Consider the following 18,643-nt stretch of genomic DNA (forward strand, 5'->3'; position numbering starts at 1 on the left):
TTCACGCGGCGCTAAAAATCTATTCCTAGGAAAACCCGGCTAAATTCAGCTCACTGACCTATAAGTAAGTGATTCAGCTTGTGGGTCGCCATTTTTGTTGAAGTATGAACATTCAGACGATTTTGACCAGCAGTGAAAAAAAATATCATAAATTTGCTGCCGTCTATGGTTTAGAAATAGCATTATTTAATTTTTTTTCGTTTGCTTTCTGAATAGTAGATAACAGCATAAGTACTCTAATTTTCATGTCTGTTAAACATCAATGTAGTTCTCAAAGTTTTGGATAGATGGCAGTATTTGGAAATTTACTTTAGTATTAGAAGCAGACCATATTTTTCTGGGAGACAAACAATTCAGTGTAAACTTCTTTCCCCCTTTTTTCTCGAACTTGCACTGAAGGTGTAAACCATTTGGTGTAAACAAAGTTCCATAATGGCCACCATTGGAAACGCTCCCCCTTGTCTGAAACGAATACATCCGTATTTGAAAATCGCTGATGATCACGCAGTTAAAGATATTGTTATCACCTATTGGTGTAAGTTATACTTACATTCTGTAATTGATATTTGATTTTGTTTTTTTTCCCCAATTGTAAATCTAAAAGGTAGTGACAAGCTTGTATCAGTTCTAGTGGAATGCGGAGTATTTGATGTTTTCGTTATTGCAAGGGAAAGTTTTTCGGAAAAAGGATTTGAAAATGTACGAGTTTTTACAAATGCAATGCCACTGTGAGTGTAAAAGCGGGACAAGACCTACAAGGATTACGTAGTTGTCTCAACTAAATGTTTACTTAATTTGGATAAGCTATAGTAATAATCTATTTTTAGAGATGTGTTGGCGATTTTTTTTCTTCTTTAGCGAGGAAAAAGTTCCAAAAACAAAACAAAAGTGTCCAAGAGTGAAACGGATGCGACTGAAGAAACCGTTCATCAAAGGGAAGGCAAAAACAATGATAAACGATGGACATTGTTTCTAACATTCGAAACAATTTTAAGGAATTATACTATGGCGGTTCCAACATCTTTCATATTTATATGCAGTGAAACCTGTGTGTGTAAATGATGCTGTCTATAACGATATTTTCTTTGGTTCCAATGGAATTCGATGGGAAATAGCGCAAATGTTCAAACTGTCCGTAACAATATTTTTTTTATATGTCCCTACAGCAGGTATCTTCAACCTGTTGCTCGTGAGCATCACGGTGCTCCCAGAGTGCTTGATGCTAGTGTGCAATTTCGTACTTGTGAGCACTTGGTTAACGTTTTAATTAAACAAAGATTGAAATCATCCTTAGGTCGGGATTACACTATAAAAGTTTTGTAAAAGTGCTTTCTTTTATAAAACCTGAAAAATACAACCAATAAACGGATCAGTTGCATTTGCTTGAATGTAATCAATCAGGTTATTGGTTGTATTTTACAAGTTGTATAAAAGCACTTTTACAAAACGTTTATAGTGTAATCCTGGCCTTATTTCATGCATACATATGCCAAACTTGCCTTGAGGGATGCTCTTGTTTTGATGATGGGTACAAGCAGTGCTCGCGACTAGAAAAAGGTTGAAGACCTCTGCTCTACAGTGTCGTTGTAGACAGCTTTAACTATATAATGGTAGGAACAGCTCCTAATAATATTTTAGGCAAAATAAGAGATCGAGATTAAAAATAAAACAATACTCTAGACCAGCGATTCTTCAAAGTGTGTGTTGCTCCTCCTCAGGGTGTCACAGTGAGTTAGTTTCCATTTATAAAAATACAGTAATACCCCTAATAGAAATGAAAAGCACTGATATATGTAAATTAGGCGACCTTTGTATATCTTGTTCGTAATGTCATCTATATAGCTAAAACACTAACGCTAGTGTGTGGGGTATTGTGGTATCAGCAACAACCAAAAATGGCTCAATAAATAACCAACAATACAAACTAGGTTGCTTGATCCAACCATTATCCCAATCAGTACCTTAAAAAACAAGCTGGTAAAAAAAAGAATTTTTACTGATAACAGAATTCTCAGAATTAATGCTTTTGTTATGATATTGCAGTACTCTATGTTTGTCTTCCAGAGTTAAATTGTGAAGAAAAGAAAAACTGGAAAAATTGTGCATTTTATAAGTAACTTGCATTTTCATAAATACAATATATACTCATGTATAAGCCAAGTTTTTTGTTGAAAAATTTGTTCCTTAATTGTTGGGGTCGGCTTATACATGGGTCTGTTTTGGAGGAGAAAATATCAACTCCTCCCCCCCCCCCCCCACTTTGCCATATCGTATAGCCTTTTCACAGCCATCTTAAAGGTCTGCGATGTCATTGGACTATTTTAGTGACATCACTAATCAATAAAATGATTTTCATAGCTATAGCTGGAAGAAATGACAAGGAAATAATAATAGTAGTAATAGCTGGCAGAAGAAAAAAATGTCAAAGGGAAAAAATAGCCAGGATGAAAGCATTAAAAAGGAAATAGCCAAAAAAAGACTCACAAAGAAAAAAGGTGGTGTACTACTGTTCCTTAACTTAGTTTTAAGCAGTCAAGCATTTTTCATTGTTCCTACAGAAAGCAGCAAGTATTTTAGTAAAGCATTTAACCAAGAATGATGAGTTCATGAAGCCACACCCACTGTCACATAGTGTCTACTTATTCTAAACATGGGGCAGGATTCTATTCTCCTTGTCAACTTAACCATTAAATTCTTAACTTGCATCTTGTTTCTCAATTCACTGTCTACACGCTTGAACTCGATAAAGTTGGGAAAAAGAACTTCAGCTGACCACCACTGTATAGAGGCTCAAACCTGGATCTTTAGCTTGAGTTCAGCTTAATGTCCATGCGATCGCGTAGCAGTACACCACTAGAACATGAAACGTATAACTCTGACAACATTAATACACATACACTCAAAGTACATATCTTGTGGCATGTACGGTTAGGTAGTAGTATATACGGAATGGAAATACTTTTCGTTCGCATAGTAGCTAGTTTGAGACATTTTTTAAAAGACACAGTTGGTGTTCGTTATAATAACCTCCATAGTTCTCTCAAAAATTAACATTCTATCGAGTGATCATTATATCGAAAGGAAAACATATGGGATATTTGTTGTATGAAAACAGTTGGGACTTGTCCTACTGAACATTGTAATCAAATAGGCCTAGTCGCTTTATTTTAGGGTAGTAAAAATGAGTGTTGACTGTACTTAGAAACAGGTCTGAAATGTAGGTATCTGTCTAATTATCTTGTGTATGTGGAAAAATGACCATTGTACAACAAAAATTACTAAGCTATAACTTCAAATAACAAGAAAGCACTTCCTGCTTTCCCCATGACTTATCAATCCTTAAATTCATCTCATGTTTAGTTACTAGTGTTACTGTGCATCAAATGTTATCTGCAATTCTTTATGTTGAAAATTTTCAAACTACCCTTGATGTAAGTTCGATAATTCAGTCTATTTTTTTTTCTAGTTTGTCCACTGTTTAATTCGGGGCTTGACAAATTGAAAAAAAAAAACCACATATATATATTTAGGAACCAGGCATGTTTTTTTAATCAAGAAAAACAGTCCCAAGTAATGCTTTTTGCAACTTCTCCAGAACTTAATATTTTTTTCCGTGTTGAAAGACGTTATGCAATGGAATAGGAAAATTTTACATCATCCTTAGATTCTAATTTAGCAATCACATATAGAATATTTTAGGTGCCAATATTGATTTTCCAGTTGCCATGGTTACCTGGCACCAGAGATTTGTCAAGCCTTGGTTTAATTATTTTATCAACTTGTTTCTAATTTTCTTTATAGCAAAATATCAAAGGTAAATTGAATTTGTGATGGTCAAATTATCCATTTTTCATATTTTAATTCACTTGCTCAATATTTTCTGTCATCATAGGTCGTCTCTATGCTGTGCAGACATTTTTGAAAACTGATAGTGGAGCTAGATCAAAAGAATCATCAGGATTCCTTCTAAATGTCATGGATTGGCTTGAAAAAGTATGCATTTAAAAATTCAGAACTTTTTGCACTAAATATCCATTGGATTTTATCTAACTATACTCAATTGTGCAATTTATCTAAGTCAACATGTGCGTACATGTCACGAAAAGAACAAAGGTAAATCTCACAAGAAAAATCATCAAAGTAAAGATTACTGGCTGGCAAATGTGAACATTTCCAGATTTTTTGGAGAAGAAAAATAGAGTATATCATTTCATTTGTTCACTTATTACATATTGTACAAGTATATATGCCAAGCTTGATAAATGGGAAAAACTAATTGAGACTCCAACCAAATTTCCAAATTACTACATTCTTTTGTTTGGGGAAAAGAGAAAAACAGTCTAAAATAATTTGTTTTCAGTTAAACTGAGACACATTGACATGAATTTTAAAAATTTTGTGTTGTCCTTGGACTCCATTTTGAGCGGCAGTTTCAATTGTTTAGTCATCATGGTGACCTGCATCTGGGATATGTTAAACCCTGGTTATAATTTTTTTTTTTATCAAGCACCACAAGTTTTATCTGCACCAATGTTTCACAACTTTGCTCTATTAAAACTTGGTATTTATAGGTAAAAGCAAGGATTTGCCCGTAGTAAAATATATGAAGTGAATTTGGAAGTGTGGATAAATTAATTATTTAAAAAGAAAAAAAAAGAGATACATAAATATAATGGAAGCCCCTCTTAATTGTCACCCCTCCCTCTTATGGCCAAATAATTAAGTTTTATTTTAAAGTCTTCAATAAGAACCCCCCCCCCCCCCCGCTGACATACTTTTTTTTTCAAGCATAGCCCCTCGATATTTTTATGCAAAGTCACAGTGTCGTTTTTCTTTCACTTTAATCCTATAAAAAAAACTTTACGTATAAATGGGCAGTAGGTTTTGATAATTGCGTCAAATCATCTGCTTAAAATTTATTCATTCAAAACCCCCACCCTTTCCCAAAGGGGGGGGGGGAGTTCGCAGTGGGTTCAAGTGAAAACAAAATTGTTATTGAATGTTTATATTTATACATCTTGTTCATTATTTTGAGGAAATTTTTGGTGTTTTTTTTTCTTTCTGGGATTGTTTTGAAACTTTTTCCATGTTCATCTAAAGGTTATTTATTTATTACTTTTTGTATTTACTCTCAGGCAAAGAAAGAGAATAAAGACAATGAAGCTATTTCAAATGAAGTTGTTGCTCAAGCTCATATAGAAAATTATGCTTTGAAATTGTTCTTGTATGCTGACACACAGGATAGAGCTTCTGTTTTCAATAAGTAATTTCTTTTTTTTTCTTTTTTTGCAATTTTTCGAACTGTTTTGAAATGATTAAAAACAGTCGCAAATTTTAAAGTCACAACAGCCAAAGGTGCTGTGACACAATAAGGTGACTCGTAAAAAAGGAAGATAATGCTTGTAAATTCAAAACTAACCAATTTTTTCAAACTCAATTATATGTATTTTTTTTTAACTAGGGCGAGCCCAAAACCTTTGTTCAATGTTTCAACTGTGAAAATTTTTACCAAATGAGAAATGTGTAAATAAATATAGTTTCAAATACACTGCTAAATTAATGCCTGCCTTCACGGCCATGTGTAAAAAATATGAAAGGAGAAAAAAAAGCTGCTGCTGTATACAGAAAAAGTCTTAAAACAATTCAAATTTTCAACTAAAAGAACTAAACATTGTTTTTCCTAAGTATGAAATGAAATCAATTGTTGTTGGAGTTCTTCCTACCTAGTTGTTTAGCAATAAATCAACATAATATTTTGCAGGTTTATACATTGATAATTTTTACAAAAGTTCAGTCATGATTCAAATGAGGCTTAAAACAGCAAAAAAAAAACAAAAAAAACATATAGGCTTTTTTATACATGAGCAATCATTCTAGCTTCTCTCTTTTTTTTACGAAGGGTATCTGTGCATTCATTTTTTGTGATGTGATGTTTTTATTTCTTCAGAAATGTCATCAAGTCCTTTTACACTGCTGGTCTAATCTATGATGTAGTTTCAACTTTTGGTGAACCAAGTGAAGAGGTATGTAAAATTAATTTGTTCACTGGTCAACCATATAATGCTGTAGAAATATTTGTGTTTTTCTAGTTCATATTTAAATTTCTTTTTTTTAAGTTCAATTTTGAGCTCTAGGCTTACAATAAAAGTTTCTCAAAGCAAATAGCTGTCATTGTTACGAGTTCACCTTCTTAACATTACTTTGAGGTTAGTGGTTAGAATCATTGAGATGTCAAAATTTTTAAAATTAATAAGAGGAGGTGAAGCTAAGCAGAATATAGATCCCTGCTCTAAAAGACATGTAACCTTCTCTTTTCCGTAGCCAAAAATGAAATGAACTGAGACAACCAATCAAATAACTAAACACCTTGTCCAATCATAACTTTCTAAACTCACGCCAGCTTATCAAGTGCAGAACAGCACTTTATATGCTGGAAAACTGTAAATATATACTTTGATCATTAGAAAGTTAAGGCTGAAACACACTACACTGATGTGACGGAGAAGTTGGAGATTCTGATTCGTTGAAATTACGTGATGTGAACCTGTACATTGGATACCTGTACTTGATATATATATATATATTTATTTATTACAGTAAAACCTGTTTATAATGATACTGTAGGGGCGCGGTAGCCTAGGTCGATAAGATACTCGCCTTACAAAGGAAGTTTAGAGGTGTTGCGAGTTTGATAGCCGGTTCATCCTTATCAGAAAACTTTCCTGACACAGGTACAGAAAACAAAAGGTTGCTTGACGCAGCAAATAGTTGTTACTGCAGGGGTCTCCCTTCAAGGGGTTAGCGCACCAACCTCTCGATCAGTATAAAAACCAAGCCTGCCTTTCGGAATCTGCAATAAATTATTATAGGTCCCAGTCTAATTAGCCCTCGTGTGCAGAAAATTACCATGGTGCGACAAAAATGATCAAATGATACTGTTATAGACAGGTTATTGTTGTAGACAGTTTGAGCATTTGCACTATTTCCTATTAAATAGGAGTTCCGCCAGGACCAAAGAAAATATCGTTATAGACAGTATCATTATACACGGTATTTCCCTGTATCAAAATACCTGTCAATTACAATGTTTACTCCTAAGTATACTCCTACTAAAGTATTAAGTGTGATTTCAAATTTAAGCTTTCAATGCAACTCTTAAAAAACTTCTTAACCCGTTTAAAAACGTTAAAAAAGGTGCTCATTAAATTGAATGGGTAACAAGAATTTTTCACATTTTGCAGGTAGCTCATCATAAAAAATATGCCAAGTGGAAGGCAACTTACATCAATAATTGTTTGAAAAATGACATCACCCCTGTTGCAGGTCCATTGGCAATGGAAAATGATGAAGGTGATATTGATTTTTCAATCACTTTAGAACAAATGAACTTTGAAATTTTTAGAACTGTAGAACTTTGATTAACCTAGTCTGTATTACCCAAGGCATGTGATCAGAGAAAAAACAGCTGGTCATACATCCCTTTCACTGTTGCATTGTGGCAAGTTCCAGTAGCAAATGAAAGAGAGTAGTAGTGTCAATGGAGGAAAAATATTTAAGACTAAAAAATGGTGACTGAATCAAGAGAATTGCCATGGAATATGGTGTTGGAAAAATGATGACCGCAGAAACACTGAAAGCAATACAAAGTATAGTTTAATCAAGAAATTGACTCAAAAAAGGTCTTCAGAAATAAAGTGCACATTTAAAAACCTGGATTCATAAGCTTGATGAAGCAGTTTTATTTTTGTTTTTTGATTGAGACAATAAAATGTCCCAAGACTTACAATCTCTGGTAGCCATTTTGCGGGAGACTGCGATGCAACACCCAGTGTAACAAGAAGAAAGCATAACTCAGACAACATAAATACGTTAGAGCCATGCACATACATGCACAACACGTTCCTACCTACACCATTTCATTTTGCAGAGGAATGTGTATGAGGTGTTTGTATGGTTAAGTATAAGAAGAAAGCGATGCGGCTTTTTTAATGGAAACTAAGTGGTAATGAGTTGTTTATGGTAAACCATGGTAGTCTTGGTTGAAAATGCGCAGAGAAAAGCTGTCATCAGACAAAATGAATTTTGTTATGATGCTATTACTCTTTAAATTTTCAGAAATGGTCTCTTCTAACTAAAGTTCTTGATATCTGAGGTTATTCCATAACCCCCCCCCCCCCAGTTAATCAAGGTTCTACTGCAATAATTACTGATCATTAGAGCTCTGGTTTTTATGATATGTCATATTTTGGGCATTGTCTGGCTATCTGTCATATTTTAGGAATTTTCAAGCAGTGGGTAATTTTTTTTTGGTCATTTGTCATTGAAAATTTTAAACTGTGGGAGTTTTTTTTTCTTCAGAGATATAGATATCAGGTATACATTTCGAGATTACTTGCTTGTCTTTCTTTCCTTGAAAAAAAACGTATGCATTTTCAGTAGCAAATTCTTGCTATGCTTCTGAAGGGAAACTTTGAATGCCATTAAAAACACTTTCAAAAAACATTCAGATGCTTGAAATCTTTGTGATCTATGTATTTTCATCATGCCATAGCTGCCAAGTCTCCCGAATTTTTCGGGAATCTCCCGAATTTTATCTTCATCGCTCGATCTCCCGAAAAGTTGGAAATTGGATTTTTTTATTTTGTGACACGCACACTGTATTTCCCTTTTCAGAACTATAGTCCGTTTCAGGTTAACTTTGCAGTGAAGAGGAAGCTACGAGGGAGCCTCATCACTCGTTGCTATGGCAACAAAAGCCTCTTAACCAATGTATCGATGCGCAGCCTCTATAAGGTATGGACGATTTCTAGGATACCGCGAAAATGTCGTTGTGGTTGCTATAGATTTTTGCATAGCTGCCAAGTCTCCCGAATTTTAGCTTCATCGCTCGACCTCCCGAAAAGTTCTTAAATCTCCCAAATTTTTACGAAAATCACAAAAATCCCTAATTGTCCCTAAAAATTCCTTACTTCATTAAAAAAATCCCCGCTTATGAAAACAATCCCTAAGGAATTTCTTGTGGGGCATGAAGCCTCTTTTTTTTCCCTTTCGAAATGACGTCACACGTCGTAAATGGGGAAATTCCCTTTTTAAGGAAGTTTTACAAACCCTCTGATGGTAACAAGAAAATTGTTTGTCTTATCGTGCAGGGAAATGGCTTAGCAGCCAATAGTCCTGGATAATAATTGAAGATTATGGTGATGCACATGTGGTCAAAATTTCTTTTGTTGAAGTTACGTACGTGCGATATAACAAAGCATGAATAATGATAAGCAAAAACATATTTAATCAATTTTAAAGATACTTATTCCGATGAATTTCCTTTCATCAAACGTTCCAGAAGAGGGCTGACTTTTCCTTTTTGTACAAGTTGTGTTACGGACATAAACATCGGTCATGGAAAGACTGCCATCATCAGTCGTGAAGTGAAAAAAAAACATCAAGCAAGTGTCACAAAAAGTCAGTGTTCTTCAAAAATTGACAGTGTTTTCCTTCATCTTCCGATGATTTTGGGGTCATTCGCGGAGAATGTTTGTTCACAGCGTTTCTGGTTGAACACAATATTTATTTTTACATCATTGAAGTTTTGGCCTCCAATTTCACTTGTTTTTTGCGTAGGAATTTTATTCCCAAGGGTTTAACTTCCATGTGTGTAAAATCCCTATTTTAATTGGACTTCAGTTTTTGAGTAGGGATTTTATTCCCTACGCTTCAACTTTTATGTTTGGAAAATCCCTATTTTATTTGGAAAATTCCCTATTGTATTTATTAGGGAGTGGTTTTAGCATAAAATACGGGTGTGGGCGAAAATCTCCCGAATTTTCATTTTCAAAAGTTGGCAGCTATGTCATGCCTAAACACACTTTTGTCGAGGGGGAGGCGGACTTAGTTTTGCATATGCTCCCCGTAACTACAAAACTCCAAAGTTCTATTACAATGTTTTTATGCATTATGTTTCACAGTATACATCTTTTTTTCTAATTTTATCCTAAAATTTACACTCCCTCGAGTTTGGTAGTTGCCCCCCTCTCCCGTCCTTTCCTGTAACTTTGGTGCTGCCTAAAGTTAAGTGATCAGAGTAACAAGTTATCTATTTTTATTCCAGGACTTTGTTCAGCACCAATAGCAGGGGCCAAAACACTGTGCCAATTGTACAGCACTGTGCCAAAATTAGCATCTTGCACCATCCTGCTCTAATACCGTATTTCGTATTTTTCTATGCTAAATAGCCAATTTTGTCTCAATGTGCCCGGAATTACGGAAAAGGATGCCAAAAAAGTTTTGTTCCTGTGTGTCGTGAAATGATTCTTTCTAAAAAGAACATGTTTTATATTCCTCCGTACTTCAGCACTTCAATTCTGTAAGCAAGCTATCTCGTGACCTTGAAAAATAGAGATCTCTGTTTAAGTACTTCGACTACTGCAAAGTACAGTACTGTATTGGGAAAAAACTTGTTGACTGACCATGTGTATTTTCAACGCTTTGCAAGCACTACAACTTTTTTTTTCACTTGAATGAAAATTTCCAATCCAAAAACATTTGATTTTTATTTATCCTCTACAATTTTATCACCAGGCTTTTTTAGAACAAACATGTTGAACTCCAGTAATCCATCCAATCTCTCCTTGAAAGAGTTGCTGGAAGTTCAGATACATTTATGAAATTAGCGAGAAAAACATAGATTTTTTTAAAATCAACTTTCAGATTTGTTTGTGATCAGCAGATTGTTTACAATGGTCTTTCAAGTTTAAAGCGCAAATGCGAGTCAGTTTCCGTTCTAAAAAAAGTCTTCACTGCAAGCAATGAAAATTACTGTGGTAGATCATCATTGCGTTAAATTTTGATGTTTCGTGAAAAGCATTTTCACTCCGTGAGTAAAGAGCAAGTCAGTGCTAAATAGTGAGTGTTAAACTGACAGTGCTGCCAAATAACAAGCGTTAAATTGCCAAACATCGTGTTGTTTCTTCTGCAATTTTCTCCCATTTTGCTACAATTTCTTTCTGAGTATAACAAGAAGCCAGCAGAGAGAGAGAGGAATCATACCCATAAAATCGAAAAAGAAATCAATTGTTCATATTCATTCATCATCAGTTTTTCACTTCCCAATTGAAACATAAATGGTAGCACTTACTGAGCACATAACACTGCCTAATATACCAACGAATATTCAGGGTTTTATGGTTTGAAGACCATATTCATTCACTCCTTGTTAGCAGGGTCGAGCCAACCTCTGCACAGAGCAGACACCACTCTATAAATGGTGGCAAATCCGGAGTGAATAAAGAAAATCAGGGCTCCCACCTGTCCTACTTTTACTACTTTTTGGTAAAATGTCCTACTTTTGTCCTACTTTTCTACTAAATCCTATCAACAAAATTTGCTAAAATTGATTTTGATTGAGAAAGTAATCATCGATATAATGCCAAATAATGCAAATGTAGTAGATTGCAATTAATGATTCTGCCAAAGCAGAAATTGTATGGTTTTTAAATTTATTTTGGGGAGGTGTATGTTGATCATTTGATGGTTAATTAATTTTTCATTTGCTTAGTTTGAGGATTCAACAAGTAGAGTAGTGGTTAAAAACATCTGCCTGGTTGAAAAAAAAATGAAAATTTTGTATTTACTAACTTGTGACTAACATTTGTCATTCAAAATTATGGTGCACATTTTGTGTATAGGTAACAACAGTTTGCATAACAAAGCAGTTGGGTACAGAGGCCTATTCTAGGTTTTGTGACTCTGATGATACCCAATAACATTCATTTGTCTTCTATATTTTTAGGGCATGCAGAGGCATAAACAACATTTGCAATGCTCAGCAAAGAGCTAGAAATGAAAGTGCTTCATTTCTCAAAAATGATTACACTGGCATTGAGCACTGAAATTTAAACAAATCCTTTTAAAAAAGGGATGGACTATGCAGCAAAACCATCTGGTCGACCTTGTGATTTAAACATTTTGCACTGTGCTTTTAGAAATGAAAATGGTCTTAAACGAGTGTCGTTCTTAAACTTACATGTCTGCTGAGTGGATTGTCAAGGAGAGTTGACAGACTGGATTGTGGAAGACTCCAAAAAAAAAGAATGTAATTTATATTGTGAGGAGAGATGGAAAAGAATTATCTGTGGTTGCTAGTGCACTTTTTTTGGCCGAAAATTGTTTTTGTAACCGTCATTTCTGTCATTTTTCTTTGGCTTCTTTGTCTGTTAGAATTAATATAATTCTTATATTATTATTAATATAATTCTAACAGAATAAAATGTAGGATATATATCAATATATTGGGAGTGGTTGAGAATCCAGGCATATCCAGAACTTTTTAAGGTGTGGCTTGACACCTACACATTTCCCAGTCCACTATACTTTTCCATGGTGGCATTTATTTATTTTTTCAAACAACAGACCTATAACACAAATATACATTGTTACATATCCAGGCATCACGATTTGGAAGATAGTTGGCACCAACTAGTACTGTGCACAAAAGTATAAAAATTGCTAATATGAAGATTTTTTCCATTGAATAAATTACTGATATAAGGAAGAAAAAAAATTGAAAACATAGAAAATTATCAGCCCATTTAAACTGCTGCTCTATATAGCAAATAATGCCCTCATCAAACAAAAAGCATGTCATCTTAACATGGCCCCTACGAGGGTGGGCCTGACAGGGCTCAGAACAATTAACATAATTTTTTTGTTTTATCAGGAATTTAAATTCACTATGGAAGGGCCTCTGCTAAAGATGCCAGCCGATGGTAGCCCCACTCCAGGATATATAGAGGGCCATGCATCTTAAGTAGACTGGTGTGAAAAATTCATCTAAAAAATATGGCTGGGTTTTTTTTTTTGTTTTTTAATATCAATCCCAAGTGTTGTTGCTTTAATTCATTGTTTTTTCCCCCCTTGTAATCTTAGTTTTGTTGCTCCAATTTATACATCCTTGCTCTATAACTTAATTTTTGCTGCTCCAAAATGGACTTCATTCCTCCCCACCCCTGCAATAGTAGCTGCTGTGTGGTCATATGAGCATCATGAGAGATTCATATCACAAGGCCCTGGGTTTAAATCCCACCAGTAATGCAGTGGTGGTTGGCTGCCGCATTGGTGGTCGAGTGGTCATAGTGACAGACCTTCATCACAAGGACCCAGGTTCGAACCCTACCGTCGCCACAATGGTAGTTGGCTGATGTTGGTTTTCTGTGGTTCCAACTATGAGGCATTAAATAATAAATAACGTGATCAGCACGTATTCCCAAGAGATCGTTACGATCTTTCCAGGGAATTTGTTAGTGTGTTAGTAGACATCCATGCCCGAACCGGGATTCGAACCCAGACCTGCACAGTCAGAAGGTAGCTCCCTAACCACTGGACTGCCAGGCGGCATAATGAGATCAAAAATCATTAAAATGCCTTGCCACAGAGATCAACAGGCTCACGATGATACAATTATACAATCATTACACTTCACTTATAGTTAGAAAAATTGGTAGCAGATCGCAGCACTACTTATATGACAGCATTACACAGAAACAAACTTCATGTTAGGTTCGCAACATGTACATACACAAATTGGTACATGTTGGAATAGCATGTACCAATTTGTTAGAATTTTCACATAGGAATGTGGACGAGTTGCATGTGTGGTGTAGTAGTAGTGGTGGTTGTTGGCTGAAGTTGGGTTTTCTGTTGTTTTCCAGGAGCAAATGTAAGTTATCTCCTCATTAAAAAGTATCGCAACAGATCGTACAAGTACAACTGTACAGATATTCAAGCATTCACTTTCAACTACAATTCCAAATACAGATGACAGCATTAGATTCACATGCAGACCAGCTAGGTATGGACATATACACACACACTTTGGCCCAACTCACCTCTAGAAGAGAATAAAACAGTAGTAAATTACCAAATGATAGTAGACTAGAGTTTTGCTCAGTTTGAAAGGAGGACAGGTGGTACCACTGTATCGTATTTCGTTAAATGCTAAAAGTTCCAGCACAAAACCAATTTAATGTGCCCCAACATTGCAATTCAGCTTAAGAAGCAATCAAGGAGATTGCAGAAACACTAGCCATCTCCATCCAGTAATTTTTCCCAAATTTAAAAAAAACCTTTGCCAAATGTAGTTTCTTCAAATATTCCTTGGAAGAAGCTAAACAATGGCAGTTTATTTAAAACATTGGAAACTGTATCTCATAAAACTCAGTGTGATTTTGAAAAAAGAACGAAGTACAGAAGAACAGTTATAGTGCATAAGGGTAGACGAATTCCCATTCAAATTTGGTGAGAATTTTAATTTAAAAAAGTAAATTCATGAAATTTTTGTTTATTTTTTAACTTTATAAGACAAGAACCAGTAACTGAAAAGGGGAGATGGTATTATGGGAAAATTATAAGGTAATATTTTTTTGATTTTAAGGTCATATTTTCATGTTTTTTAGGTCATAAATGCTTGCATATTTCTAAACTTTTTAGGTCATAAAAATCTGAGACCTACTGATGATAATAAATTGCATTTATTACATACAAAATGGAATCAATGATAGGTCTTTAATTATTTTGAAAAGATATGGTTTAAAATTGTTGTTTTATTAATTCATTTTCCTGACTGCAATTTATGATCTTTTAGACATGTTGGTATGGGGGTTTATCCATCTGCGGTGTAACAGGGTTAGTACAGTCATTGTTTTTGCTCAATCTTTATTTACTGTTTCACCCCATGAAGTTAATTGAGCAATGCTGTCTTTAATGGTATACAAAGGCTTAATTGACTAATGATAATGATGATTATTCTTAAAGTTCCCAATTCTCTTTCAGAGTTCTCCGACATGGGTGCCTCAAACATTCCTTCAATTCAACCGGGTGATAATAATCCATATGAAATGGGAGGAAACGTATCTGGACATCAAGATGGTCCCTCTGGTGGTTTCAATGTTCAGCCTCAGCCTCCATATCCGGTGGGTGGTATTTTTGCTGCAGGCGCTGGTACTGTTGACAATGCTCAGCCTATGAATTTGATTCCACCGGTGCCCACTGGAGTTCATGCGCCGCCATCTACACCTAATGGTTCAAATCAACCTTCGCCCCCATCTGAATCAGCAGCTTTCACAGTTCCTGAAGGTATAGTATTACAGAAGTTTATTTAGAATTATGTTTATTGTAATTTCCTAACTCAGATTTTGCATCATAAAACATCTAATATTTTATGTGCCGATTACACACAGTCACCATTGCCATATTATCTACTATTTATTTTAATTTTAAGTGGTTGGAATAAAAATAAATATTAAAATAATTATAGAAATTTTTTTATAAGCTAGCAAGTGTCATATAAATGCAAGTAAAAGAATAAAAAAATTTTGTAAAGAAACCATGACAACAACCACTTCTAGTCTTCGAGATTTCATTATTGGAAAATTGGATTTACATACATGAATTATATGCTGTTGCAGATTATAGAATGAAATTTTTTCTCGGAGTAATAAAATTTGCATGTGTGGATTATACAGTGATACCTCAGCTAATGAAGATTTTTTTTTTTCATGGTTTTTCTGCCTCGGATAACAAGTAAACGAATACGGATTCTGCTAGCAAACATTTTCGCTGATATGGGTGCACATGCTAACCTAACACAGCCATGTTGTGACTTGATTTTTAGTGCCAATCATTATCAGAATTACTGTCACTCAAGCCTGATTAATTCATGTCCACCTCAGAATATTTTCTAGGAGTGTATTTTTTTTCTCTCTGAAAACTTTTGAACCATTTCATGTAAAATGAAAAATTCAGCTGATAGTCTCCTCTTTTTCCCCAATGGATTATCTATGTTTTCAAGGCGTGCGTTCTTTCAGAGCAAGACTCTTAGCATCCAACTGAAATCTGGACATTCTAGGAGCTTATCTTCCCTACCTGCATGCATAGGTGAAGATAGGGGGAGGGCAATGCTCCCTTCATGACCCCCCCCCCCCATATCAGTGTCAAAAGTGGAGCCTACTGATCTAATGTATATGCTAAGATATGAACTGACATCATCCTGCCCCCCCCCCCCAGACTTTCAAATCTATCATGTTGACTGGGTTGTTCTACCAAAGCCTCCTAGATAGTATGTGGGAGGCTTTGGTTCTGCCCAGTTACAACTACAGCTTTAGTAGACTGTAGGCTGGTATTGGTTGTGTACATAGTGTAAAATAAGATCTTTAGTATCTCATCTTTCTCATTAAGTTCTCATTTATCCAACTTTGAAGCTTTCATTTTAGTCTTCGATCAGTTTTTATCTTGTTTATGGTGCTTCTTGGTGTTTTAAAACCTTTAAATTCTGGGCAGTACCTGAAATAAATTAAATGATTTTCCATAGAAATCTATGAGAAATCATGTTTCGGCTAGCAATGGATTCGGCTTACGAATGTGACTCTCAAAAAAATAATCTTCATTAGCTGAGGTATCACTGTACATCGGTGTAGATTGTAGGCAGGAAATAAAAATAGTTTAATAAATTAGATAAGTTGATCTATTTACATCAAAATAATTTTTAATTAGATCGGCATCTAATAATCTAGGCAGTGTCAAAATCAGTGCACACATTTCCTTTCTGATTTATGCTCTAAAAATTCTTAGAAACTCTAGCAGATTGTCTCATGGTTGATGATTTTCTTGAAAAAGTGGTTCATGGAAGGGAAAACTATAGGCCACCAACATATCCACAGCGCACCAACTTCCCCTAGGACTCTGTGAAATGCTAGGATGACTCATCTGTCATCTTTGAGCACAAGTGTGATAGTATTATTGCTAAAGTCAATCGCTGTTTCTTATCATGTTTTTTTTTAATCAGATGTCACTTGTGGGGGCAAAACCAGTTTTTGTTCAAAGATGGGGAGAGTACAATGAGTCCACCCTCCCTTCTAGTTACCTTAATTTGCCCCACCAAATTGTCCCCTGAGGAAAAAGTTAGGCACATTTGCAAAAGAACAAACTATGGGAAAAGCTGAAGGGGAAACAAGGGAGAAACACAAATTCAAAGAACAGAAAATGCAGCTTCTATTGTATGGTACATTTGCAAAAGTTCTTTGTTTTTCCTTCAAAATTTAGGTAGCTGAGAGTTTTTGATTGCCCCTGCTATGACCTTTCAATTTGACTCTGCCTATTACCTTGAAGGTTCATCCTAGATCAATTTCACTGCTAGGCTAAGAATTTTAGGTACCCTTTTATATACCATACTGAAAAATTATTCTTGAAACTCAAATTGGTATCTTTTGTCAGCTGCCACCTTAGGTGGCTGAACAGTTGACCCAGCTCTCTAGTAATACTACATACTGTGCACTGTTGGTGGCTGACTTAATGTCAAAAAGCTTCAAATTTTGAAGGAAAAAATTGCAAGTACGAAAAATTATTTTTATTGCTATTAATGATGATTAATTTTGTCTCCTGAATGTCATATGTTTGTATTGATTTAATAACTTTGACATGGTTCTCTTGTATAACTTCAGGTTCGGTTTCACTGAGGCCCGAAGATTTCTATAAAGCTCAGAAATACTGCAAGTTTGCCGGCAGTGCACTTCAGTACGAAGATGTTTCATCAGCCATTGAAAATTTGCAAAAAGCTTTAACACTTCTGACAACCGGAAAAGATCAATGAGAGTTCTACGATTTGCACCACTTGCTGTCTTAGACGAATGTGATACATAATTTTGTGTACATTATTGAAGAAATATGAATTTTTGCATATATATATATATATATATATTATGTTTATAATTTCTTTGTGTGAATAAAAATATGCTTGTTGCTTTTACGTGAAATAAAGTTCTATAATTTACGTCAATAGGATTTATTTTATTTCATGGGAAATGTCATAAAGTACTTGTCATATTTATGCTTATATTATTAGTTCTGGAGGCCCCTTGCAAACCATTTTACATCCCTGCTCGGTAACCAGAAACTGTGTTTCAAGTTCCCCTACAGTCAAAATGTGCATGCAAGAAACAGACCCTACCCCCCAAGCATGTGGTCGTTTCAAGAGTATCACAGGCCCAAGTGATTTTGCTGAGGGCCTACTTGGCAAATTCTCAAATATTTCAACCAGATCTCATGTGTGAGGCCTCCGGGCTGGGCAAAGGTGAGCCTATGCGTTAAGATAACATTGGGCAAGTGATGTTTGGAACCCCCCTATCTGGCTGAAATTACCAGCCATCGATAGTTTGGAAAATCCCCCAGAACTGGGGAAGACGAAATTCTCCCCCCCCCCCCCAAATTCGCGTCGCCTTCCATCTAGGTACCAGAACTTCAGACTTTGGTCTGGGGAGGTCCGGGTAGTGCCATCTTAACGCATGAGCCTACTCAGGGGCCTCAGAAAAATCGCTTGGCCCGGGGCCCCACGATACTCTTAAGACAGCCTTGGGTCCGGGCCGGTGGCGTCTTAACTGTGGGTGTAGTAGTTGAATTTTTCGAGAATTTCCCCCAGGTGGGGCCTCAGTGAAATCACTCATCCCGGGGATTAATTTTATTTAATTAAAAGGCAAATTTTGATTTAAAAAATTAAAAGAGAGATTAAAGACTAATTTGCCTTTGGTACGGCACCCGGGACACCAGACCCGCCTGCCCCCAGTTGTGGCCCGGGCCTAGAAATTTTTAGGGACCGAAA

General features: G+C 35.4%; 1 protein-coding gene across 1 annotated transcript; it reads left to right on the top strand.

Moving 5' to 3' along the window:
* Window positions 1-393: 393 nt before the first annotated feature.
* On the top strand, window positions 394-17,824 carry Vta1 (vesicle trafficking 1). Its single transcript, XM_089250549.1, has 7 exons — window positions 394-535; window positions 3,893-3,993; window positions 5,136-5,263; window positions 5,948-6,023; window positions 7,242-7,350; window positions 14,824-15,126; window positions 17,490-17,824. The coding sequence occupies exons 1-7, from the start codon at window positions 433-435 to the stop codon at window positions 17,636-17,638; spliced, it is 969 nt and encodes a 322-aa protein (XP_089106675.1). The 5' UTR covers window positions 394-432; the 3' UTR covers window positions 17,639-17,824.
* The last annotated feature ends 819 nt before the right edge of the window (window positions 17,825-18,643 follow it).

The sequence above is a fragment of the Pholcus phalangioides genome, unplaced genomic scaffold, assembly GCF_987345545.1.
Source record: "Pholcus phalangioides strain wild (caught in Gottingen) unplaced genomic scaffold, Ppha-v1.0 ptg000024l_1, whole genome shotgun sequence".
In the NCBI taxonomy this organism is placed as follows: Eukaryota; Metazoa; Arthropoda; class Arachnida; order Araneae; family Pholcidae; genus Pholcus; species Pholcus phalangioides.